General features: G+C 36.4%; 2 protein-coding genes across 3 annotated transcripts; both read left to right on the top strand.

The window, feature by feature from the left end:
• The first annotated feature begins 6,963 nt into the window (after window positions 1-6,963).
• LOC130939450 (protein ENHANCED DOWNY MILDEW 2-like) lies at window positions 6,964-20,068 on the top strand. Of its 2 annotated transcripts, none has more exons than XM_057867557.1 (18): window positions 6,964-7,539; window positions 7,632-7,728; window positions 8,916-8,969; window positions 9,109-9,257; window positions 9,424-9,520; window positions 9,646-9,744; window positions 11,143-11,390; window positions 11,488-11,577; window positions 11,669-12,214; window positions 12,329-12,473; window positions 12,556-12,657; window positions 12,900-12,992; window positions 14,132-14,173; window positions 15,924-16,034; window positions 17,670-17,741; window positions 17,841-17,959; window positions 18,129-18,192; window positions 18,294-20,068. In XM_057867557.1, exons 1-18 carry the CDS (start codon window positions 7,121-7,123, stop codon window positions 19,896-19,898), a joined length of 4,152 nt encoding a protein of 1,383 aa, XP_057723540.1. In that variant the 5' UTR covers window positions 6,964-7,120; the 3' UTR covers window positions 19,899-20,068. The 2 variants fall into 2 exon arrangements, with proteins under 2 accessions (XP_057723540.1, XP_057723546.1); XM_057867563.1 differs by having other exon boundaries at window positions 7,302-7,520.
• A 4,586-nt stretch (window positions 20,069-24,654) lies between these two features.
• LOC130946006 (probable long-chain-alcohol O-fatty-acyltransferase 5) lies at window positions 24,655-25,831 on the top strand. The gene has a single exon (XM_057874692.1). It carries the CDS (start codon window positions 24,655-24,657, stop codon window positions 25,696-25,698), a length of 1,044 nt encoding a protein of 347 aa, XP_057730675.1. The 3' UTR covers window positions 25,699-25,831.
• Window positions 25,832-26,896: the final 1,065 nt, after the last annotated feature.

Here is a 26,896-nt window from a genome sequence, read left to right as displayed (position 1 = left end):
TCTTTTGCCTGATATTCTCCGCTTATTTGGGAGGTCACCACCTATGAGTCGCTGTAGATCGTCACCTTTATAGCGCCGACTTCCTCTGCTAACTTTAATCCGGCAATCAAGGCTTCATATTCTGCCTGATTGTTTGAAGCTGAAAATTCAAATTTTAAGGAGACCTCTATCTGGGTTCCTTTTTCATCTACCAATATTATGCCTGCGCCGCTCCCTGTTTTGTTGGAGGATCCGTCTACATAGAGTTCCCATGTAGTCGGCTTTTCCTCTTGCTCCCCTGCATATTCTGCAACGAAGTCGGCGAGGCATTGGGCTTTAGTTGCCGTCCGAGTTTCATACCTTAAATCGAACTCGGAAAGCTCTATCGCCCACTGAACCATTCTTCCTGCAACATCCGTCTTTTGGAGGATTTGCTTCATGGGTTGGTTTGTGCGGACTCTTATTGTATGAGCCTGAAAGTAAGGTCGTAACCTTCGTGAGGCTATCACTAAGGAGTAGGCAAACTTCTCTAGTTTGTGGTACCTTAGTTCAGGGCCTTGTAGGACCTTACTGATGAAGTAGACCGGGTGTTGTCCGACCTCGTCTTCTCTTATCAGGGCTGACGACACAGCCCTGTTTGCTACGGATAGGTATAGGACGAGGTCTTTTCCCGGTATTGGTCGAGTCAAGATAGGAGGTTGGCTTAAGAACTTTTTGAACTCTTGGAACGCCTCCTCACATTCCGGAGTCCATTCGAATTGGCATCATTTCCTTAATAAGGAAAATAGTGGAAGGGATTTTAGTGCCGAGCTTGCCAAAAATCTGGAGAGGGCTGCAAGTCGGCCATTGAGCTGTTGAACCTCTCTCAAACAAGTCGGGCTTTTCATTTCTAAGACGGCTCTGCATTTATCGGGATTGGCCTCAATTCCCCTTTGTGTTAGCATGAACCCTAGAAATTTCCCTGCCTCGACCGCGAAGGCGCACTTTGAAGGATTTAGCCTCATCCCATGCGACCTTATAGTGTCAAAGACTTGTGAGAGGTCGGTTAAGAGGTCGACTTCTTCCTTGGTTTTTACTAGCATGTCGTCGACATATACTTCCATCAAACTCCCTAGGTGGGGAGAAAACACTTTATTCATCAATCTTTGATACGTGGCTCCTGCATTCTTTAGTCCGAATGGCATGACCACGTAGCAATAATTGGCTCTCGGCGTGATGAAAGATGTTTTCTCCTGGTCGGGTTCATGCATCGGGATTTGGTTATATCCCGAGTAGGCGTCCATAAATGATAAGTATTGATACCCCGAGCTGGAATCCACCAGGGTATCAATGCTTGGTAGGGGATAAGGGTCCTTAGGACATGCCTTATTCAAGTCGGTATAGTCGACGCACATTCTCCATTTACCGTTCTGTTTTTTGACTAGCACTACATTGGCTAGCCATGTTGGGTATTTGACCTCTCTAATAAAGCCGGCCTCCAGGAGCATCTGTACCTGCTCTTCTACTATTAGGGCTCGTTCCGGACCGAGCTTGCGTCTTCTTTGTTGCACAGGTCGGGACCCTGGGTAAACCGAGAGTTTGTGGGACATGAGCTCGGGGTCGATTCCGGGCATGTCGGAAGCCTTCCATGCGAAGAGGTCAGAATTAACCCTCAGGAGTTCACCCAACCTTTGTTTTAGGGTTTCCCCTAGGTTGGCTCCTATGTAAGTGTTTTTTCCTTCCTCCTCACCGACTTGTATCTTCTCGGTTTTTCCTCCCGGCTGAGGTCGCAGCTCTTCTCTGGTTCTTGTGCCGCCTAGCTCTATGGTATGGACTTCTTTGCCCTTTCCTCTTAGATTTAGGCTTTCGTTGTAACACTTTCTTGCCAATTTTTGATCTCCCCTCACCGTTGCTATTCCTCCTGGGGTTGGGAATTTCATGCAAAGGTGGGGAGTAGATACCACTGCTCCAAGGCGATTAAGGGTAGTCCTGTCGATTAAGGCGTTGTAGGCTGACCCTTCATCGATGACTATGAAGTCTATGCTCAGAGTCCTTGATTTTTTCCCTTTTCCAAAAGTGGTGTGAAAGGGCAAGAAACCCAGTGGTTTTATTGGCGTATCCCCTAATCCATATAGGGTGTCGGGGTAGGCTCTCAATTCTTTTTCATCTAACCCTAGCTTGTCGAAGGCGGGCTTGAAAAGGATGTCCGCCGAGCTTCCTTGGTCTACTAGGGTTCTGTGGAGATGGGCGTTGGCTAGGATCATAGTTATCACCACGGGATCATCATGCCCGGGGATTATCCCTTGCCCATCTTCTTTTGTGAATGAGATAGTGGGGAAGTCGGGTGCCTCTTCCTCGACTTGATAGACTCTTTTGAGATGTCTTTTGCGAGAGGATTTAGTGAGGCCCCCTCCCGCAAATCCTCCCGAGATCATATGAATGTGTCTCTCTGGGGTCTGCGGTGGTGGATCTCTTCTATCCATATCATCTCGCTTTCTTTTCCCGTGAGTGTCCGACCTTTCCATGAGATATCTATCAAGCCGACCTTCTCTAGCCAGCTTTTCTATCACATTTTTGAGGTCGTAACAATCGTTGGTGGAGTGACCATATATTTTATGGTACTCGCAGTAGTCGCTGCGGCTTCCCCCTTTTTTGTTTTTAATAGGTCTAGGGGGTGGCAGCCTTTCAGTGTGGCAAATCTCTCTGTATACATCCACTATAGAAGTTTTGAGAGGAGTATAAGAGTGATATTTTCTGGGCCTCTCGAGACCGAGCTCTTCCTTTTTCTTGGCTTCCCTTTCCCTCTCTTTAGATGAGGGAGGGGGTCCAGGTCGCCAACTCAGGTCTCTTAACTTTGCATTCTCTTCCATATTGATGTACTTTTCCGCCCTTTCTTGTACATCGCTTAGAGAGACGGGGTGCCTTTTAGATATGGACTGTGAGAAGGGACCTTCTCTAAGTCCATTGACTAACCCCATTATGACTGCCTCTGTGGGTAGGTCTTGGATCTCCAAACATGCCTTATTGAACCTTTCCATATAGGCTCGTAAAGACTCTCCGACCTCCTGTTTTATTCCCAGGAGGCTCGGTGCATGTTTTACTTTATCTTTCTGAATTGAGAACCTCATCAAAAACTTCCTTGAGAGGTCTTCGAAGCTAGTGATTGATCTCGGGGGGAGGCTATCGAACCACTTCATCGCTGCTTTTGATAAAGTGGTCGGGAAAGCTTTGCATCTCGTAGCGTCGGAGGCATCAGCTAGATACATCCGACTTTTGAAGTTGCTTAGGTGATGCTTCGGGTCTGTGGTTCCATCATAGAGGTCCATATCAGGGCTTTTAACGTTTCTCGGAACTTTTGCCCTCATTATGTCCTCACTGAAAGGATCCTCTCCACCCGGGAATTGATCTTCTTGGTCGTCGCGGGAGTTGTGACCCTTGAGGGAGGATTCTAGTTGTAAGAGTTTTCTTTCTAACTCTTTTCGCCGCTCCATCTCCTCTTTGAGGTACCTTTCGGTTTCCTTCTGTTTCTCCCGCTCTTGCTCCAATTGTTCCAGGCGGCTATGGACTAGCCCCATTAATTCAGCTACGTAGGATGGTCCGCCTTTTTCTGATTCACGCCCATCTGAGGAGTTTACCTTCGGATTTTTCACTCCGGAGGTGCCCTCTCTATGTTGATTGTTATCTTCCTGGTGTAGGGCCAGGTCTTCATCGTTATTACCCATGCCTAGATTCTCTTGTTCAGAATCTGTCTCGACATGGCCTTCTTCGTGGGATCTGTCTGCCATCAATGGATGATCTCTCGGGTCCCCGGCAACGGCGCCAATGTTACGGTGGGTAACCGGAGATGAATGCAATGGATGGCGTTGAGGGGCCCAAATGTATGAAGGAGGAGAACTCCGGATGGGTCAGCAACTCGGGAGGCTCCGTCCGACTTGCGCGCGCGAAGGAATGGGGGGTGGTACCTGCAAAGACACTCCGATGCTTAAGTTAGCAAGGGTGTGAGCAGGTCTAGAGAGTATTGGGCTTAGAGATACCTGAGGGGTGTCAGTGTATTTGTAGTGGTGAGCCAATAACCACCGCTGGTGTAGTGCCGTATCTTTAGGATATTAACCGTCCCATTATCTTGGGGAGGTTAAGATATGGCTTTGGGAAGCGGTTAGAGAGATTTTCGGGGCGGTTACTCATTTGAATGAGTGTTTATCTGCCAGCTAATCTCATAACCGACTTCTTCATCGCAGGTCGGGATGAACACCGACTTCGTATGTGAAGGCCGGCGTTTAGTAAGGCTTAATCTATTGGATTAGGCCTTTTAATTGGACCTGGGCCCTTATCATTGGGCCAGGGTATGAACAGTATACTAAAATCTTTGACTCCCATACTTTTTCGTTCAATTATTATTTAGAAGCTGTGCCATTAGCCATCAGTTGGGCACAATTATATTTTATTGGGTTATACATTTTATGGGTCTTATTAACACGTTAGAACAATGTAAAGTTTTTTTGTAAATGGAATATCACTTATTCTCCAAAAAAATAAATAGTAATTTTTAATTATAAAAAATTCGAACTCTAACAAAATTGACCATAAAAAATTAAAACTAAAACTAAAATTATATTTGTACAAGATAATCGACACTCTCTCCGCAGGGACGATCAATGACCTACACGAGATCGCACGAGACATGGTGGACAGAGGGTTTGAAAAATAATGCTCTCACGTGTACAGTTACAAGAGGAAGTTATTGGAGGAGAGTCTCTCAAGATTAGGGTTATAGAAGAAGCTGAGCATTGAGGAGATTCACAAGATGCCATGATAGGTGAAATAGATTAATCCCTTGCCCATTTCATAAGAAAAATCCGTTTATATACACCAAATAAAAGAGTATAATTAGGCTATAATTAGAAAACCTAATCAGGCTATAAATAAAGAAACTAAGGTTATAAATTAAGAAACTAAATATACAGTTAATAAAGATGATATACAAAATCTGTCAGAATATATTTGTCATATATTCTCACAGTAAGACCTTGAGGACGAGATCGAGAAAAGGATTAAGGTATCAAAGTGCTTTTAGTTATTGCCGTATGACTCGTGGAGGAGGCAATCGAATGGGCCCAACTCCAACAATGGTAGGTTTGTGTAAACCTGTATGAGGTGCTACTATGCCAGCTAGCGAAGGAAACGAGCGAGTGGCGGATAAAGCTCTACTGCTTTTTGGTACAAGCGTATACCCTATACGAAATCTCTTTTTTTCTCTTTCTCGTTCTTCTTCTTCTACCATTGAAATCCCATTTAGTGGTGGTGATGATTCTCAAAAGAGACAAGAACACAAACAAGGCTCATGCGAGCCAAATAAAGAATCGCCATTCGCAAGACAACGAGAGGAGATACCGCAAGATTTTGGAGACTTGGGGTGAGAGAGGACTAGGATTTTCTCTTTTATTTCTTTTGAGTCTCTTGATTTTTTAACTTCGTTTCTGATGCAGTTATTTGGGAGAGATGCGAGTAGAGGAGTAAATTTGATGGGATAGTAGATTTTGCAGTGGAGGTGGCGGGGGTTATGGAAGGAAGACGAAGAAGGAAGAGGAAAGGAGATGGTATTTACGAAATTATGAACAAAAATTTAACAATTAGTTATTTTTATCGAACGAAATTTATCTTGTATGAATATAACTTTAGTTTCAATTTGTCATGGTCTGTTTTGTCAGTATTCGAATCTTTCATGGTCTGAAATGACTATTTACTCTTCTCTAAATTAGTCTTTAAAATATTTTTTTAATCAAATCCATCATTCAAAGATTTTAAATTAGTCATTTTAGTTCTTTTGTTACTTCCGTTACTAACGGCGTCAAAATTTGTTGATGTGACACATTAAATGACACCACAACATACAACTAATAGTCTTAATTGGTGGCTAATCTGATACGTTTATGAAATTATATCAAATCAACCTTAAATTGAGGGATTCCAATGTATCAAGTTCTTTCCTCAATTAGATTTTTATTTGATCTAATTTTATAAATTTATCATGCTAATAGTAAATTAAGATTCCTATGCATGTTGTCATATCACTTAACGTGCCATATTAACAAATTTTGGCACCGTCAACAAAGAAAATGAAGACTAATGCGATTCATTTAAAATTTTGAAAGTCAAATTTGATTAAAAAAAGTTTGGAGACGAATTTAAAAATATATGTAATATTTCATAAATAAAATTAACTATTTACCCATAATTAAGAATATAAATTAAGACCCTAATCATTACTCAGTCACGCAGCGTTTAGCAAATTTGCTGTCTTTATAGGTGACAACGGGGTGGGTAGGGGTGGATTTTTGCTCTACCCGATCTCGCCCCACCCTACAATAATCCGCATAGAACTCGCTCCGCTCCTATGAGCGGGTAGTAAAAGGTTGAACTCTAACCCACCCTGCGAGTACCCGTTCCGCCCCTATAATTATTAAAATCTAACAAATAAAATAAAATTTCAAAATTTATATAACATCATCACATCATAATATAAATTAAAGTAAACATTTAAATATGATACAATATTATTAATTATTTTATTAATTATTTTAATTTATTACACATATTATATATTAAAATTATTTATATACCGGACGGGTATCATCTAAACCCGCCCACGCCCATGTCCAAGAACCCATTCCACTAAAAACTCGCCCCGATGTGGTTACTCGCCCCGAGCAGGTAGAGGCGAGATGGGTACCCGCGTATTCGGGGGATGTTGCCATCCCTAGCGGTCTCATACTCTTGTTCAAGGTTTTGAAAATTGGACTGGTCAGTTCGACCGAATTAATTAGAAACCGGTCATTTATCCGATCCGGTTGACCTTCAAAACCTTTCTACAAGAACTGGTTTAAAATCGGCTGAACCGGCAATCCAGTCAAACCGGCTGGGTTTTTTCAAGTATCGGTTCGCTGATCCAACAACCAGAAGAAAAGTGCCATTTCCCCTTTCTTTCTCTCACAAACGCACCCTCACCAACCCTTGATTCTCCTGAACCCTATCAGAGCCACCATCCTTGTCGTGCGTCGTTTCTGCTTCTCCCCTCCTCGCCGTTAAATTCAATTGGTCAAATTCAGTTATTCTCTGGTTTAGGTTTTCAGTAATTAAACTTTCCTGGTTTAAAAAACGTACAATGGCGTCTTCCGATGATGAGCCAGAGTCTCAGCCACTATCTGTCTCGAATTACCACTTTGAAGATGACAGGGATGCCCCTGTATCGTTTTCTGTGATGCCAATTCAATGGAGTGGGTCGGAGAGTCCTCAAGGCAAGAAAACAGAGTTGTTCCTCCACGGTGTGGCGGATAATGGGCTGCAGAAGGTTATGATGCCGGTCATGGCGTGGCGGTTCGAGCTTTCCTCTGTGAAGCCTGAGATATCTGTGCTGTCATCCAAGGATAGGAGATGGATCAAACTTGAGAAGCCAAGAAAGAGCTATGAGGACATTGTAAGGAGTATTTTAGTAACTGTTTACTTCCTGAGTTTTGCAAAGAAGAATCCTGATGCAACCGCGAAATCTGCGTGGGATAGCTTGAGTAAGAATAAGGAGTTTAGGCATGTCTCAATTGTTCTTGACTGTTTTGTTTTCCCGTAGTTATTATTGTGGCAGCACATTTTAAGATATTCATTTTATGATACTTTTACAGCTCTTATGAGGTTATGCCTTCGGCAAATGATTTAGTAAATCAGAAGGCTTTGATGAGTGAAGCAGCCAAGAGGGATGCTTTGTTGGCTAAGTCCAAGGTTTGTACTTTGTATTTACTTCATAAAAAATATTTGCTGTGCTAGGAAATTTTTTTTTTTGACATTTTGGGGGAGGGGTTGTGATTAGTATCTCCTTAAATATAAATCAAGACTACTCAATGTTGGACTATGGGCATCCCTCTACGGTAGAGAGTTCATATATGAACCAAAATAAAAAAGCACAACACACAAACAAAAACCACACCCTCATTTTCTAACCCTTTCTCTGTCTTGCACCAAGACCCGTTTTTTTATCGCAACCCAACTCTCCTTTCACCTTGGATTTGATTCCCCAAGCGCCCATTTCTCTGTATTTGTACAGCACTTCAACTGTGTGGAGATTCACCTTCATCCATTTAGGGTTTTGATCATCTAACCTTTATCTCTTATTAAAATACATAAGAGGTTAAACTTTTTTCAAATTTATATTTTGATATATTTGATTCATTGGGGTTTCTTGCAGAATCTGGGTTTTATTTCTGAGGATTCGTTTTTTGCAGTAGGTGGGGCACTTTGGGTTCTATGTGTTTTATCTTGTTTTTAGTAATACCCAGAATTTAATTTGTTGAGTGGGACTTTTACTTTATTATTATTATTTATTTTTTTTGGTTGTTGCTAATTTTTGTCGAACTGTAGAGGGAATAAAGTGCTTATCTTGGTTTTTTTTGTTGTTTGCACTGGGAGGAGTAGAGAAAGAAATTGTGCACATGAAGTGTTTGAGGGAAAACCACTGAGAAAATAGCTAGAGCTGGATGCTTTTAATGTGTTGCTTTTGTTAGTTCCGAATATTTGTTGCTGTGGAAGTGTATCTGGAAGAAGAAGCTGTGGTGGTGGTGGGGTTGGTGTTGATTTTCGGCTTGGGGGTGGCTGGTGGGGTTTTACTTGGTGGAGCAGTTAGGGAAGGCATAGGCTTACATGGGAGAACATGAGACATATCCCATCTCGTGGATGCCATGCTTGAGTTTGACTTCCACACTTCTTTTGTCAGTCAGTATCTCCATTTCGTGGGTGGCTTCCCTGAATTGGTGGCCAAACCCAATTTGTGGGTGACATGCATGAGATGGAGCTGCGTATTTTGGAAATTAATTTGATGCATGCGTATTTCAGGAATTAATGTTTTTTTCTTTATTTATTTTAATAAAAAAGCCGGGCATATGGGACTAACATCATCTACTTGATTTGAGCAGCTTTTACCCATGGCTCTGGAGGGTAACCTGGGGGCTAAGAAACTTTTTGATGAGGTTGGTTTGAATTTTTTTTTCCTTCCTATAGAGAATCATTCTTTGGCATTTTTTAGTTATGTACTTTATTTTATTTATTTATTTATTTCATATTTATTGATTATAAAGCTTTTATAATATTTTAATGCCTTGGTTTCAGGAGCTAAAAGATTTGGCACGGCCTGGATTTATAATTGATGATGATGTTGATGATGACATGACTGATGCAAATGATGAAGAGTCAGATGAAGAAGATGAATTGTTTGATTCTCTTTGTTCTATTTGTGACGATGGTGGTAATCTTTTGTGGTATGAAATTTTTCTCTATTTGTTCAATCTCTATCCCTTTTATGTTTATATAGCTGAAGGTAGTTCCTCTTTCATATAAGTTATTAAAATAATATCTTACTTGCCACTTTATAGTTCCTGGTTTTCTTTTTCTTATAATTTAAAAAGTTATTCATGATAAATGAAGCTGTGATGGAAAGTGCATGAGATCATTTCATGCTAATAAGGAGGATGGCGTCAACTCTTCTTGTGTCTCTCTTGGTTTTAGCCAAAAGGAAGTTGAAGTATGTTATTTTGTTTTTTTCTTTACTTTTATATCACCTTTTTTTGTTTGCATCTTTTTTTTTCCCAGTTCCTTTTTGTTGTATAATCATATAGAAATCTGCTTTGCTTCTGAAAAAATTCGCAGGACATCCCAAATTTTTATTGCAAGAATTGTGAACATAATCAGCATCAGTGCTTTGCATGTGGCAAACTAGGCTGTTCCGATAAATTCTCTGGTGCTGAGGTATAGCTATGTGAAGTGTTATCTTGATGAGTTGATGATGATTAGTTTATTTATAAGTTGACATATAATCGCGTGTATATGCATGTTACAGGTTATTTTGATTTTTGAGTAAGCACACTACACAAGATAGGGGTAAAGGAGTGCATTATATAGAAAGTTGTGGTAAAGGAGTGCATTATATAGAAAGTTGTGGTATCACCTAATTTATAAGATTGTAGAATACTAGAATATTGACTTTGATGGTTTGGACATGTGTGGAGAAAACATGTAGTGGCTGCAATGAGGATAATGGATCAAATGGAGTTTAGTCAAATAGCTGGAACCATAAGTACAAGAGATGGAGACCTAGAAAGATCATAATAAAAATACTAAAAGAGATCTTAGATATTAATGGCTTAAATATGATTTCTGATACAATGCTATGGTGCTATCTCTTCCATGTAGACAAACCCATTTTGTCAGACAAGGCTTGGTAATTTGAGTGGAAATAGCTTTTGGCATATTGCACTTACTCTCACTTTTGTGAAAAGCTTTGATGTTTGTGGTGCCATTTGATAACTTGGGACATAAAAGTTCTAGATTGTGTTGTGCACTTTATTATCTCAAATCCTTTCTGTCGTAGTTATTTTTTAGAGTTTGGAGTTAATTGCCTCATGCATGGTTCATTGACAATTTGACATAGTTGTTGCCCGGCTGGAATGAATGAGCAAATCACCAAATTCTCCAAATATTTTAGCTTTGGGTTGTAGCAGCTCTGATGATGGGCCAGAATCATGTTGTATTGGCTCAATCTGGGAATCATGGGCTTAATTTGTTACTTGTGCTAGACTTCATTTGAAGAACATGTTCTTTATGTACTATATCTATACAGTTGTTTTCTTGAAACAATATGATTCTTACTTTATTTGAGGTTACACATTTTTATAAAAAAAAATAAATTTTTATTTAAATTTTCTGTATAATCGTTGTAGTCCAGGTGGGCTGGATGACAAATTAGATGCTTAGGATCCCCAAAAGGATTGCTACCAATTCTTTCATTTGGATAGCACGTATTCTATAACCAGCTAAAGCCTTTTTCATGTACAAAACATAACCTTGCAATTTTAACTTTTTATTTAGTATTTCAATTTGTAAACAAGTGATGTGCTTAGTGCTGTTTAAGCTTCAAAGATTTTAATTCACATGTAAAGTAGCATATCCGTTCTTGTTAACTACGGAAATTGTTATTCTTTATTGTTTTTATAAGTTCAAACTTAGCTCTGCTGTAATTTCTGATTTATCTTCTGTAGTTTTGATTGATTTGTTAAGATAATGCTTTTGGCTTGAGAAACAGGATTATTTTCTCACAGAATCTTTCTCTTTTATGGAACTAAAAGGCATGTGAAATTTCTCCTTCAGGTCTTCCAATGTGCCTCTGCAACCTGCGGCTACTTTTATCATCCTCAATGTGTTGTGAAGTTACTTCATCGATTTAATGAGAATGCTTCAAGGGAACTTGAGACAAATATTAGTCGGGGAGAACCTTTTACTTGTCCATCCCATTACTGCTATGTTTGTAAAGAAACAGAGAACAAAAAGGAACATGAGTTGCAGCTTGCTGTTTGTAGGCGTTGTCCCAAGTCATATCATCGCAAATGTTTGCCAAGGTCATTTGACTGCTTTTACCTATGTTTTTCTTTGGTTCATTAAATAATTTTTAAGTGATAGTGTTTAGAGAGTTCATTTTCAACTTGTTTTTATCAGAGCAATTGCTTTTGAAGACATAGAAGATGAGGGTATAATAACGAGGGCCTGGGACAATCTAATACCCAATCGTGTTCTTATATATTGCTTGTAAGTGCTGAGAGTTGAAGTTAAAGTATTTCCTGAATCTAGTTTATCCTCTTAGCCTTCTATTTAATATTTTCACGGTTCCTTGGACCAGAAAACATGATATCGATAATGATCTTGGGACTCCTATACGAGATCACATAACATTCCCCAATGATAAATCTAATGTTCAAGAAGCAAGTACAGAGCAGAAGAGAAAACCTGCAACTGAAGAGAGAGTTATGTTGAACAAGAATAATGTTAACCTGGATAATTCAGTCAACAAAAGAAGCATTGCTGATGTACCTAAACTGTCTACTAAGGTACCTAAACTCGCTGGAAAAAAGTCTTCTGGACCAGTTGGTATCAAGAAGTTTAATAAGGTTTCAGGATCAAATATCCAAAGGAAACCAATAGATATTGAATCATCTAGAAAACGTTTGTGTGAAAGTAAGAGACCATTCTCAAAGGAAACTGAAAGGCCTGATTGTGAGGAAAATGAGCCCTCAATTGGTGTGCAATTATATGCAATCTGGGAGAAGGGTTCTGGACAAACTGGCTTGGGCAATCAGGTTGATAACAAAGCCAGTGCCAAATCTGTTATACCTACTAGAAAACCAAGCAGCCCATTATGTACATTAGATGCTGATTCGAAGAGGAGGTGATCAAATGTTTATAATTATGATCGAATTCTTCTTAAAACTTATACAATGTCTTGATCTTATGCAGTTATTTATGATATGTTATTTTTAATATTTTTTTTCTTATGATTTAGACTGTTGGATTTGTTTAATGAAGCTACGTCATCAGTTACTCTTAAGGATGTTGTAAAAGAACGTAAATTTGCTTACACTCATTCTCACTCATTGAAAAATTTTATGGAGAAGACTACAGTTGGGAAGTTGGAGCGCTCTGTTGAGGTACATAGCTATCTATAATTAGTGCAATGTGGTGTCATGTGGATCTTATTTTAAGATTATGTTATGTCTTGTGTGCATTCAGGCTGTTCGAACAGCTTTAAAGATGCTAGAGGATGGGCGCAGCATTCGTGATGCAGAAGCTGTTTGTGGCCCTGATGTTCTTAACCAGATATATAAGTGGAAGGTAGTTGGCAATTTTTAAATGATTTTTCGTAGACATGTGTTCTGGGTGTTTAAATGCTCAGTTCTATCTTCTAGTATATTTCATAGCATGTTTCATCCATTGTCTCTGTACATATTTAATTATCTGCCATAAGCTTGTGTGTAACATGGTTTTCATATATAAAACACCTATATGCACTTCTCTATTGTACTGGATATTATCGGGTTTAGCTATGTTAACCATATTGACTGAAATTTCTGCAGGACAAGCTGAAAGTATATCTAGCACCTGTTCTGTGTGGTAACCGCTATACGTCATTTGGTCGCCATTTTACACAAGTGGAAAAGCTAGAAGGGGTATTCATAATTTCAGTCTACATTTTTTCTTAATATCTTAGTTAATTGTACTGCTGTATGATGTGCTTTCTTTTTTATATTATCTTATCTTTTGCTTCTGTGGGTATTCTTGTGAACCTCAGTTTAAAATCATTTGTTCTATCTGGTTTAAGTGATAACTAAATTATTTAAATGTGTTTAGAAAACAGTTACTGTTAGGTTTTATTATAACAGCTTGAATGGTTGTGTTAGGTCCGAGCATAAATAAGTTTACCCTAATACACTTGCTGACAATTGAGTTGCATCCTTACTTATTTTGATCATTTGAAATTTGGAAGGGCATATGAAGTGGAGTATTGATGATGCTCATCACATTTGATGCAAATAAATTTTTCTTGTATATATAAAAAACAGAATAAAAAACTTTTTGTTGCAGTAAACTAGCAACTTAATCAATGAAACTGTTATCTAATTGCAATTTAGTCCTAAATGTACGAGTCAGTTTTAATTTATAACAGTTGTACCAGTGAAGCCCTTTTTTGCATCTTTCTCATTCTGATCCATGAGGACCAAATTATTTTGAACTTTGTAAGACTTGGTTTGTAAAGCTTATTGGAGAGGTACTTGCACTTATCAAAACCCTGTGTTTGGTAAATTAAAAAGATTATGTACTTAGCCTTGCAATTTCTAAAAGTTTGGGCAGTTTTAAAAGCACCTAAGAAGGTGTTTTTCAAGGCTAGCTTGTACTTATCAAAAGTAAAATGTTTAATATAACTTCATATATTAATAAATATCCAAATTTACTCTTATATTTATGTCTATTATGACTTTTTAAATTTTAAAAATTATTTTACCAAACATAATTGTTGTTGCTTGTGCTTATAGAAAGCCATTTTTAGTTCAATTTACCAAACATATGTGCTACAATTTTTGGAAAGCTATCTTTCAAAAGCCATGTCTGATAACCTACTTTCGAATAGCAAAAGCTTTACCAAACGACCCTAACTATAACACACTATTTTAAATCTTGGGACTTACGTTCTATTTGACCTTTTTTGTTGCGTTGGAATGAATTTCTTTATTGGTTGTCCCACTGCAATTACATCCATGTCAAGCATTGGTCTAATTTTTTCTATTTTCTAATTTTTTTTTTATTGCAGATTGTTGATAGACTCCACTGGTATGTTCAGAATGGTGATACGGTAAGCACTGATACCAAGTACAATTATTAGCCTTATCATTCTCATTTGCATTTATTTGTTGTATTAATTTTCCAACTTCATATTCACCTCAAGCTGATTAACAACATCTGTCCAAAGGATTTTGCATAACTAAGATTGTTTGGTAACTTTACTCAAACGTTGGAACAAATCCAGCATCCATATGCTTTTGTGTTAAAGCTAGTTGTTTCATGTGCCACAAGTCTGGTGTGTAGTGCACCATTTAAAATTTCGTGCTGCATTATGGACTAGAAGATTATTTCTAAACTAGAACTAGTCCAAGCCATTTGCCAGGTGAGGGTAATATTCTATGGTGGGGATTACAAACTTGTGATCAGCAAAATTTCATCTCTTCCCTCCTTTGCCAGCCAACTCTACCCCCTTCTCTCTTCCTACTCCCCCTGGTCACTTCCCTTTGTTCTCATTAATCATACTGTGTGGCAGTCATTTGGGTGCAAAATTTTTCAATGATTGCTACTCATGTTAGAGACGAGTTTTGGTGGACTCTTCTCCAATTCTTCACTCCAGAATACCATGATTTTTGTTTATTTAATTTTCTATACTCCTCTCAACATCAGTACTGTTAGGATTATTAGTAGTTGGGATTGATTAGGGGGAATAGTATGTAAATAGAGTATAAGCTTGAAAGGTATCTTTGATCATTCGATGAGAGTAGAGGAGCTATAACTCTTCAAATTAGCGAGTCCTGCTGTGGTTCTTGGCCCCATTGATCTTAAGGGAGAGCTCCATGTGCCAATGGAAATCATTGCTGCAAAGACACATTGCGAAGAAAAAATAATTTCTAATGAAGAAGAAATGTTCTAGCCGATGTAATTTAAGATTTGGGACCCTGTCTTACTGTCTAGCGCAAGGATCCCATTAGTATATGAGTTAGTTAACCTTATTAAGAGTTAATCAAGAGTGAGTGAGTTAGTTAGATAGAACTTAGGATTAATTAGGAAGGAAAAACTAGTATAAATAGAGATTAAGGTAGAAAGAAGGTATCTGTGATCATTCAGCGAGTCTTGAAAGTTGAGGAGCTCTAGCCCTTCCTCAAATTATTGTAATCCTTCTAGGGTTCTTGGTTTGTTGACATTGATCCTAAAACAACTATACAAATTACCTCTGGTTCTTGATACCAGTTTTAACAGGTTGGCACAGAATTTCTGCTTTGAAAGGTTCTTCTCATTCAATCACATCTTTTCATCTACCTCAAAGTTTCCTTTCGGTAGTTTCGTGGTCATCCACTTTTGTGGTTTGACTAATCTTTACTGTTCAACAAGTCTAGGAAAGAGCCAAAGAGGTTCTTTTTTTTGGTTTCTTTCTGTTTCTTTTGTTTTCTTTTTTAACATGTCAACTTCATGGAAGATACTTAAAATATTTGTTTTTGTATTCCTTCTATTTTAACCAAGGTTCTGAAAACCGGTCTGGTCATCAAATCGCTCTAGTCACTGGTTTACTGGTTCATTGGTCTAATTGGATCAACCGTGAAAACGAGCCGCAAAAGCTTCTGGTTCCCGGTTGGACCAGTCGGTCCGGTCCAGTTTTCAGAACCATGGTTTTAACAATTACATGGTTATAAATGTGTGTTCTCTCTGTAATTTCGGTACTATGGAAGATCAGATTTTCTTGAAATGATTATATTTTCTAGAGGATCAGCATTATTTACATTATGAACCTACTGCTAATTTTAAATTTTAAATGCCTGACTGGAGGTGTTACTCATGACCAGATTGTGGACTTCTGTTGTGGTGCTAACGACTTTAGCATACTTATGAAAAAAAAGCTTGAAGAAACTGGGAAGAGATGCTCATATAAGAACTATGATTTACTTCCAACAAAGGTGAATATACTCTTACAGGTTTATTAGTTCCTAATCTTGTCACCTTAATTTTTGTAGAAAGTTTTGCTCACTGTCACAATATCCTTGCGTTATATGTTTGCTGATTTTATTTTAAATTGACAGATTTGTTTATATTTCAGTGTTCAAAGCATTTTTTTCTTCTATTACGTTCACATCATTAGTGGCATCTTTGGCAAGTTAGCAGAGGTTTTCAATATGCTCGTATTTGTAACGCTTATGATTAAACAGTTTTGTTAAAATGTATGGTATTTTGGTACCTCGACTTACATTGATGATAGTTGTCTTCTCATCAAGTGTCTGGAAAAGAAACGACCTATTGCTTGTAAACCAATGAGCTAACTTTTCTTTCAAGTGTCACTTTGAAGTGTATGACCTGTTCTTGGTACAGAGTTGGCCCTTGTTTGCTAAAATACCTTGACCACATTAATTCTTTGCATATCATCTGATTTTTCCATTCCTTCTAAATGGTAGATGGTGAAGATTAGAAACTGATGTACTTGTATTACTGAAATCTTAGGATTAACAGAACAGCAAATCAATAAGGAACCCCGTTCTTAATGGATTGAGGAAATAAGAACGAAAAATAGGTGACTAACAGAACCAATCATATGATATATTCTTTGATACTATATATAGATTCCATAGGATATTTTCTTTACTTCTAACAGCTACATTTGATTTTTTTTTTAATGAGTAAAATTTGTAAGCCAAGGCATAATTATTAAAGCACTCTTCATCATAGTTAGTTAAACTATTTGGCTTTGAAATATATGCAAGTATTTTATTATGAAATTACAATTTAGGAATTATATATTGTAATTTAAGATGTGAAAAATCGGATTCCAATAATTGTTTTGGGAAGAGTAGTAGTTTTTGTAAGTGGATGATCTTTAAAGGAATTTCTGAATTATTTTATTTTAAATAACAATAAAATTGAATATAGTGAATAAAGGTGTCCTAAAATTATAGATAAAAGAAAAGACTAACTTGTCTGTAGCTTTGTGTACATCGTTCCTTTTATATATATTTTTTAAATATTCTCCTAATGTTTTTAATATTATTATTTGAAATATTTATAAAAATTGTTGCTGTCGTTCAAAAAATTTTTATGATATAGCTAAAATTATGAGTGTTCTTTAGGTTGCATTTGGATTCTATCTTTGTGGTGAGATACAGAGAGATGATATTTTTTGTTCCCACTTTTAGAAAGGACAGAAAACAGAAAGAATTTTCTCTCTGAGACAGAAAATTGTCTCTGTCCCTGTCCCTGTCTCTGCAACTAAACAAGTTTGTCTCCATTGTAATTTTGTCCTGCAGACAATACCAAATGCAGTCTTACCGTCTGTCAAAAGCAAAATTTTATGATATTGTTTTTGCTAGAACCAAACAAGAAAACAACTCTGGAGTTCCATACCAAACACTTCTTAAACAGAGTTTTGTAGACTAGTTTGTTTTTAGCATTTGCTTTGTAAATGATATGTTTGGCCTTTCAGCTAAGCTGATTATACAGGCTTATGGGTCTAGTCATGATGATCTTCCATCCCTCAAATGAAAAGGATCCTTCCTCCCTTTCCTCTTACTAATTACGACAATGTTGCTTTATTTTGTTGACAGCACGATTTTTGTTTTGAGATGAGAGATTGGATGACTGTCCAGCCAAAGGAGTTGCCTACAGGGTCACAGTTGGTAAGAAGTGGTCAATTGCAATGCCCATGCGTATTTCAATTCCAATTATCTTTTTCTCATTATTTAATTTATTTTGTTTCTTGTCTGCTTCCGGAACAGATCATGGGTCTTAATCCGCCCTTTGGGCTAAAAGCAGCTTTGGCTAACAAGTTTATAGATAAGGCTCTTGAGTTTAGACCAAAGCTCCTCATTCTTATAGTTCCACCGGAAACAGAGAGGTAGTGTCTTTTATCTTTTTTCTATATTATTAAGGATAAGATTAAATAATCTCTCCCTTCACACGAGGCCATCAAAACTAGGCTGAAGTAGTTACTTCGTTTATTTTAAGAAACAGATATTTATTATTTTCTGTTTGGTTGTGTTTCCATGTTTCTTTCCTTGTTACAGGCTAGACAAAAAAAGGTCACGTTATGATCTTGTCTGGGAGGATCGAAATTTTCTATCAGGAAAGGTAAAGAGACAACATACATATGGCAAGCTATATTTTGATTACTTTTGGTATTCTGACTGCTCTATTTTTTCCTCCCTGTTACGGTCTTGTTTCATGGCCAGTCATTTTATCTACCCGGATCAATTAATACTAGTGACAGACAAATAGAACAATGGAATCTGACATCTCCCCCACTCTCCCTTTGGAGTCGACCTGACTGGACTGATAAGCATATGGAAGTAGCCCAAAAGCACGGTCATCTGTTAAGCCTGCATGAAGTATCACGGATGGAAAGTTTTAATAATCAAAATTCACGTGCTGGCCATTCGATGGATGGTAATTTTGCTGACGACGATATGCTGGTTGATGATCTGTTGGTGTCAACTGATGATCTTGAAGTTCAGGGGCTTATTAATGACGATCAGCAAGAAATATCAATGGATGGTAATGTTGAAAGAGAGAATCAAGAGAGACATGAATCTTGGACGGAAATGACTCCAAATGAAAATGTTGGACGTGAGAGTCAAGAGAGACATGATTATTTAATGCGAAAGACTCCACATGGAAATGTTGAACAAGAGAGACATGAGGATCATACTAGAAGGAGTCCGCATGAATATGTTGAACGTGAGAGTCAAGAGCGACATGATTACCGGATGGGAAAGTCTCCTCATGGAATTGTTGAACGAGAGAGTCAGGAGAGACATGAGGATCAGATAGGAAAGAGTCCACATGGAAATGTTGAACGTGAGAGTCAAGAGCGACATGATCACAGGATGGGAAAGACTCCTCATGGAATTGTTGAACGAGAGCGGCATGATTACAGGATGGGAAAGACTCCTCAAGGAATTGTTGAACTGGAGAGTCAAGAGAGACACGAGGATCAGATAGGAAAGAGTCCACATGGAAATGTTGAACGAGAGAGTCAAGAGCGACATGATTACAGGATGGGAAAGACTCCTCATGGAATTGTTGAACGAGAAAGTCAAGAGCAACATGATTACAGGATGGGAAAGACTAAGACCTCATGGAACAGGAAACACACTAAGGAAAACAACAGAGGAGGTCCGCATGCGAGCTCACCTGCCAAAAGTAATGCCAAAAATCAAACTAAGGGATTACCTCACCGTAGTCAATCTAATCCGAAAGATGGGAGATCCTCAGTTGGGGGTCTTCAGCCAAAGTCTAGTGTGTCATCTCCTTATGGTTATGGTCATCTGGAACCCATGCGATTTGGAGCAGCTAGTGATTATATGGCTTCCACTTTCGAGGAGCACCATAGCAGCCTTTTGATAGATGGCACCAATACCCTAGGATATAACCCCTATGTTGGGGAGGATGACAGTTATCTGAGGCAACAACCTCGCCTTTATGGGCTTCAGGATCCAGATTCTCATTATATGACGAGTAATTTTTTATCTGGTCATGATTCTGTGTATGGTCGTATGGGATCCAGTTATGGAGTACTTGGTTCGGGATCCGAGTCAGCTTACATGATGAGCACTCCAGCTATGCAACGGTACGCTTCGCGCTTGGATCCTAGGCTGGATTCTTTTGGATCTGTACCCCCTATGGTTGGTAGAAATGCCGGCTTTGAACACGGTGTTCCCCAACCTGAATATGGAAGTGGGATGCCTAGTGGTATGCCAGGTCTTGCACCTCAACCTCAGGATCCCTATCGCTATCCCAATTCGCGCTCGAATTCAGGAAGTTGGTTCAATGGGTAATCAGGATACTCATTCACTTCTGCATAAAGATGCTATACGTTGTACATAACATAGATGACAAGATGGAATGTTCTGTACATATACAGATTGTTAATTTCGTTCTCAGATCTTAGGTTCTCCAGACAAACAAGGTTATTTTCCTCCAGAAATGCACTTGTGGTTTTTGGCTACTTGTAATGGATCTTCTCAGACAGATATCAGTTGTGTAGCATACTAATGTTTAGTTTAGTTGGCTACTTCGGGAACTGTTTTTTTTTTAACTTACAGTCTCCTTCATTTATTAAGGTTACTAACATAAAAAATGTTAAAGAATATTTATTCAAAAATTCGTCCCCGAAAAATTTTAAAGTGGACGATTTACTTCAAAAAAAAATTTTGGTGTCAGACGAATTGATCTTTTTGGATGCAGCTCCGTTAAGCACTAACGGAAGGATTTGATGTGTCACGTGACCCCGGTGACTCAACTGTTAAGTGTCATGTGTTAAATAAGAACAAATTGGTCCTCCACGTGTTAAGTGCGACGTCGTTTCATGAGATGAGAGTTTCTGATAACGGGGTCCCTAACCACTGACCCACACCACTCTTCACCATCAAATCCGTCGAGCAATGCCTCTCTGGTCTTCTCTTCCATGGGAAGAATGTCAACATGCTCCCGAAGCTTCTCAACTGAGACCCCGCCACGGACCTCTATCCAATCCTCGATTTCCTCCGCAACGATATCGGAATCCCTTACCCCGACATTCACAAATTGATCTCGCGGTGCCCTAGGCTCTTGATCTTGAAAAGCTTGGGACTTTCGGAATCAGAGGTTAATTGCATGGTTGAGGTCCCCTGCTTTGTTAACCTATAATGTAGAGAAGAATATGAAGCCTAAAATTGAATAGTTTTTGAATGAGATGAATGGAAACGTTTTAGAGTTGAAGCAGTTTCCGCAGTATTTTTCATTTAGCTTGGAAGGGAGGATTAAGCCAAGACATAAGGTGTTGGTTGAAAATGGGGTGAAACTACATCTTATGTTGAAGGGTGATGATGGTGGGGTTCCATGAAACACTGATTAATACCCGGTTAAAAAAAGTTGTATTGAAGGTAGTTGTTGTAAATTGGTTCTACAATATCTCAGTCTCATACAAAGCCTTGCCGTCCTTGCATCAACAATGTCAGCGGAGGTGGTCGGCGGACTAGCGGTTGACGTGGTGGTGACTTTCTTCACAAAGGGAAAGAGAGGGTGGTGAGTGTAATTTCGTTTTTTTAGATGAAGAGGGACCTTCTTATTAAGCCCTAGTCCCAAAACGTAGCGTTTTGTGTCATTCAGAAGAGGGACCAATTTGTCCGTATTTAACACGTGGCACTCAACGGCTAAGTCATTTCATGTGACACATCAGATCTTTCCGTTAGTGCTTAATGGAGCTGTGTCTGAAAGGACCAATTTATCTAACTCCAGTATTATAATACTGGAGATTTATGAAGCATGAACACTTTGTTGAGTTGTTGTGTCTGCGTGTCAGACATATTTTAGATACGACACTCGTTTAACATGTGTGTCTGTCGTGTTCAATTGTGTCTTAATAAAAAATAAAAAATTCTTTTTCGGATTTACTTGGATACACTTAAATACTATCACGTGTCCACATGTCCAGCTTTATTCTTAACATATATCGTTGAGATGGATTTTAAAAAAAAAATTATATTATTATTTATTAAAATAAAAAAATATTTTAGATACTTTTATATAGTTAAAAAAAGACATTAAAAACAGTTAAAAAATTATTTTATATTTTAACAGCAATAAAATATCAAAAATTCATTGTAATTTATCTAAAAAATACTTTATATTCTATATATATGTCGTGTCTCTGTATTTTATAAAATTTTTAAATTCGTGTGTTTGCGTGTCCCGTGTCGTATTGTGTCCCATGTCCGTACATTATAGCTGAGGACTAATTATGTAATTAATTTTTGTTGGAGATCAAGACGTGAACTTTGGAATTTTTTGGAGACCAATTTGGATGAATACTCAAATGTTAACTAGCATTTGCTTAATGGACAATTATTTAAAAGTTATATTCTAAGAATAAACAATTATTTTGAATCAAATGGCATACTAGAATTGATAGATTTAATTGAAGCCACCTTCCTTAGTTTAATAGGATCTTCTGCTTCATTTATTTGATTTCAAAATTCAACAACTGGAGCTGGTTTGTATTGTCTACTTCATCCCCTAATGGCACATAGAGAATTATGGAATTCTAAGGGATGAACCAGACCTTAATCTTATGAAGCATGAGCCACATGTTCAAAGGTTATGAAACACAATTAGTTTAAAATGGCAAAGATTTAAGAGGTGGCTGTACTCTTGTAAAAAATTAGAAAAATGTAGATCCAAACTTGTTCATGTACCACCAAGCGAAATTATTATGGTAGTGTTGTCAAAATCTAGTTTAGATTTCTCTTGAAAGCATTAGTGTATGTTTGGGAGAGTGAAGGATTTTAAGGTTTGCGTTAGACCAATTCGTGGTGACATAACTTTTAGAATTTCGGGAAAGAACATAATTTTATTTTATTGGAAATATATCAAAAAAATTCTAGAAGGTCAATGAATTTTGGCCAAGAGTTGTTAACGTTTTATTAATTTCGATGCAAATTAATATAATTTGGATTCGTATTACAGAGTTTGCTCACATATTGACAAAAAATATGCACAAAAATTAAAGCCTAATAAAACTGACGGAAAAAAACCTATTGATACTCAGCAAATCTTCCTTATCAAATATTCTTAAAAAGATTAATAAATTTGAAGATAAAGTATTATTTTGGTCTTCTTAGACCGAATTTTTATTCAGTTTTTAACGTTTTAAACATTTTATTTTAGTCTCAAAAATTTTTAAACGTCTTATTTTAATTTAAATTTTTTTTAAGTGAGTTCAATGTTGTCTCATTATTAAATTTGACACAAACAATTCGCATATTGAAGAGTCAATAACATTTAATTTCAATATGTAAATGAAATTGATCTACCAACAATTATTAATATAAGAATTTTTTCTCTAATTTTAAAACATTGATGATTGATTGTTAGGATTTAGAATTTTATATAAAAAAAATTTGAAGAGAAAAAGTGTTACAAAAAAGTCTTTGTTATCTTTTTCAACACATGAAAGAACATATGACTTAACTAATAATATTATAAATGTCAACATCACTCATTTAATTAATTATTAATGTCAAATTTAACAATAACACATGAACATGTGTAAATCTTTTCAAGACACAAATGGATGTAAGGCTAGCAATATATACCTTATCCGTGTCAAATTTAACGGTAGAACAATGTTGAACATGTTTAAATCTTTTTTTTTTTTGTAAAAACTCAAAGTAACTACTAAGTTAATCAATTTAATATTACAAAAATTTGGAATTAGAAAAAGAATAACAAGACATTGATCTTTGTTTGTGTTATTTTAATTTTATTAAAAATTTGATAATCATACTATTTGTAATTTTATGTTAGATTTTTATAAAATTTTATTATTTTTAATTTTTATTTAAATTTAAATTATTATTTTTTATTTTATTAATATGTATGAAAATAATGATTAAATTTTATATTTGCTTGAAAAATTATATTTCTGTGAATAGGATTGGATAAGGTACGATTAAAAATTTTAGGGTGCGAGTGGAGTTAGGATCGAAAATTTTTTAACTCGGACGTAGAATAGAATTAGATTTTAAAATAGTTTTTAATTTACAGGTAGGATTATAATAAAATCTAAACTTTATACTATTTTATTTATTACCAGTTTTATTATAAAAATTTAAAATTTTGGAAACTAAATTAAAATTTAATTTAAATTTAAACATTAAATACCAAAATATTACTTGATAGCTAAGTTCATGATATTTGTGAACACGGTAACTAATCCCTTGGTAGCTTGTAAGCATTTTAATGGATCAGACAACTCACCAAATTAAAGGGGGATAACCCAGCATATTTACGTTTAAAGAAGTATTTAGTAGAAAAAAATTATAAAAAATATTAAAACTTTTCATTATAAGGAACCTTGACTAATATCTAGGATGTACATAAAATAATTAAATTGTAGTTAATTGATTAAAAAATTATAATTAAATTTTAAAAATTATATTTATATTATTAAAAAATTGATTAACTAAAATTAAAATTAAATTTTATGTAATTTTTGTGTTTAAATTAGTTAACTGATTTTTTTAAAAAACTGGATTTTATTTTTTTTAAATTCAATTTTTTTATATAAAAACTGGTTTTTAAAAAATAAATCGATTATCTTTTAAAAATAATATTTGTTTTTATAATCGATTAAAAATCAATTTTTAAATTTTTTAATTGATTAATAATAAATTTTATTATATAAAAATAATTTAATTAATTAATCAAATTATATTTTTAATTAATCTAAAAATTGGTTTAATTTTTAGATTAACCAAACCTTGTAAGCATGTACATCCTATTAATGTCCCTCCTTAAAATCCAAAATAAATTGAAGTTAATTTTTTTTTTCCATTCTCTCTCTTTAAGTAGGTAAGGCCGTAAATTGCGATGTTGTGTCCTTGAGAAAAATATTTATTTTTGGTTAGCCTTGTGTAAGATCTTCTCTCCTTCATACATGGCAGAACCAAAACCAAGATTCAAGGGAGGGAAGTTAATAACCCACACAAACAACTAAACAAAGACAAAGATAGTGAAAGAGAGAAAAAAAAAAAAAAAAAAAAAGAAACAGAAATGGATGATGAAATTCAAAATTTCTTCAAGGTATGGATGATAGCCACAATATGTCTCTGCTATTGCTACTACATCTCTTCAAGAATACCAAAAGCCTTCTTCAGACTCCTTTCCATTCTTCCTGTTCTCTTCATCTTCCTCACCCTTCCCTTCTCTCTCCACTCCTTCCACCTCGGTGGCCCCACCACCTTCTTCCTCGTTTGGCTCTCATCTTTCAAACTCATTCTTTTCTCCTTCAACCAACCCCCTCTTTCCCTCTCCCCAAACATCTTCCACTTCATTTCCATAGCTTCCCTTCCCATAAAACTCAAACAACAACCAACCAAAACCAATAATCCAAAATTAGAAAACCCTAAAAAACCGATCTTGCTTCCCCTAAAAGTGGTTCTCTTGGCCGCAATAATCCGTGCCTATGATTACAGAGAATCCATGCATTCTTACATGATCTTGATCCTCTACTGCTGCCACATGTACCTAGGTATAGAGCTTGTGCTAGCCATAGCTGCAGCACCGGTTCGAACCGTTTTCGGCTTCGAGATCGAGCCGCAGTTCAACGAGCCGTACCTAAGCACTTCACTTCAAGACTTCTGGGGTCGTCGGTGGAACCTCATGGTTACAAGTATTCTACGCCCTACCGTATACGGTCCGGTTAGAAGTGTTTCTACCGGTATTTTTGGAATCACGTGCGCGGCACGTGCTGCCATGCTGGCCACGTTCCTTGTGTCGGGGTTAATGCATGAGTTGATATATTACTATCTTTCACGTGTTTCTCCCACGTGGGAGGTCACGTGGTTTTTTGTGCTCCATGGAGTGTGTACGGCGGTGGAGGTGGCGGTGAAGAAGGTGATGATCCGCCGTGGGTGGAGGTTACACCCTGTGGTGTCGGGGTTGCTGACGTTGACGTTCTTGGCTGTGAGTGGGAACTGGCTGTTTTTTCCTCAGCTGGTGAGGAATGGTGTGGATAGGAAGGCTATTAGGGAGTATGCTATATTGGTAAATTTTGTGAGGTCTAAGTTACCGGTAAATTTGGTTAAGTCTCTATGATGAGAATTGTTCATTACTCTAGATATTGAATTTTAATGTGTAGAAAATTGATCAATTAATTTGATGGGTAGAAATTGTTTCATCATGTTTACCGCAGATTTGTCGTGTTGAGATTTAAGAAGAGGTTTGTAGTGTAAGCAATCAATAATGTAAGTTTTTCTTTATATGAAGATTAAGTTGATAATTGAGAAGGATTAGATAATAATTTTAGTTAGTCACCAAAAAAAAAGATAATAATTTTAGTTAGATAATAATTTAATTATATTTATTAAATTATTTTTAACTGTTTTTAATTATCAATTTCACATCAAAATAATTATAGGTGAGTATTTACTGTTTACTCTTTTTTTTTTCTTCAAAACTTAAAACTCACAACCAAACTTTACTTTGGATAGTAAAACAAAAAAAAAACCAAAAAATTACACACACATTGCTTTCGATGTACTTTATTTTATTAAACAATATGTTTCTTTTTATCAATTCTCCGTAACAATTTTATTAAGAAAAATATTAGATGATTCAAATAACTTGAGTTATGATCAAGGAACCCATATAATATACAGAATCTTAACTTGATTCAGAGCTTCAAAGATGAGGACAACTTTTAAATGTTCCAATTGTGATTTGGAACTTCCAATTTAATAAATATATAAATTTATTTATTTTGAAAGGTGCAAAGACTACACAGGTACACAGTAAATTTCAACTTCACGTGAAGTTGAATTTTCACCAGTTACAATTATATGATATATGATAGTTAAATTGACAAGAAATTTTCTGATTTTTCAGTATATTTTTCTTAATATATATACATATATTAATAATTATAAATATTTTAATATTTATTATGCACAATACACTTTCATATATTATTATTCTTATTATTAATTTAAAATAGATTTGAATCATTACTTAGAAATAATAATTATAATATGAAGATTCCAATTTTTAAATATAAGTTTACCTGCAACCCTAAAGTCCATGACTACATGGTGATAATCGTTTCAGGTACTACATTATCATGCTCTATTAAATGTCAACCATTAAATTTATTGGAAAAAAAAATTAAAAATACTAGAATACTGATATTGCAATTTTAACGGGAAAATTTTTTAAAATCCCAAAGATGATCCCTGTATAAAGTGTGCTTTGAAGTAAAAGCTCTTGATTTGTAAGGTGTTCCAATGTGGAATAAGAA

Source organism: Arachis stenosperma, chromosome 1 (genome assembly GCF_014773155.1).
Source record: "Arachis stenosperma cultivar V10309 chromosome 1, arast.V10309.gnm1.PFL2, whole genome shotgun sequence".
In the NCBI taxonomy this organism is placed as follows: Eukaryota; Viridiplantae; Streptophyta; class Magnoliopsida; order Fabales; family Fabaceae; genus Arachis; species Arachis stenosperma.
The sequence above is the reverse complement of the archived record's forward strand: the minus strand, read 5'-3'. Positions and strand labels throughout refer to the sequence as shown.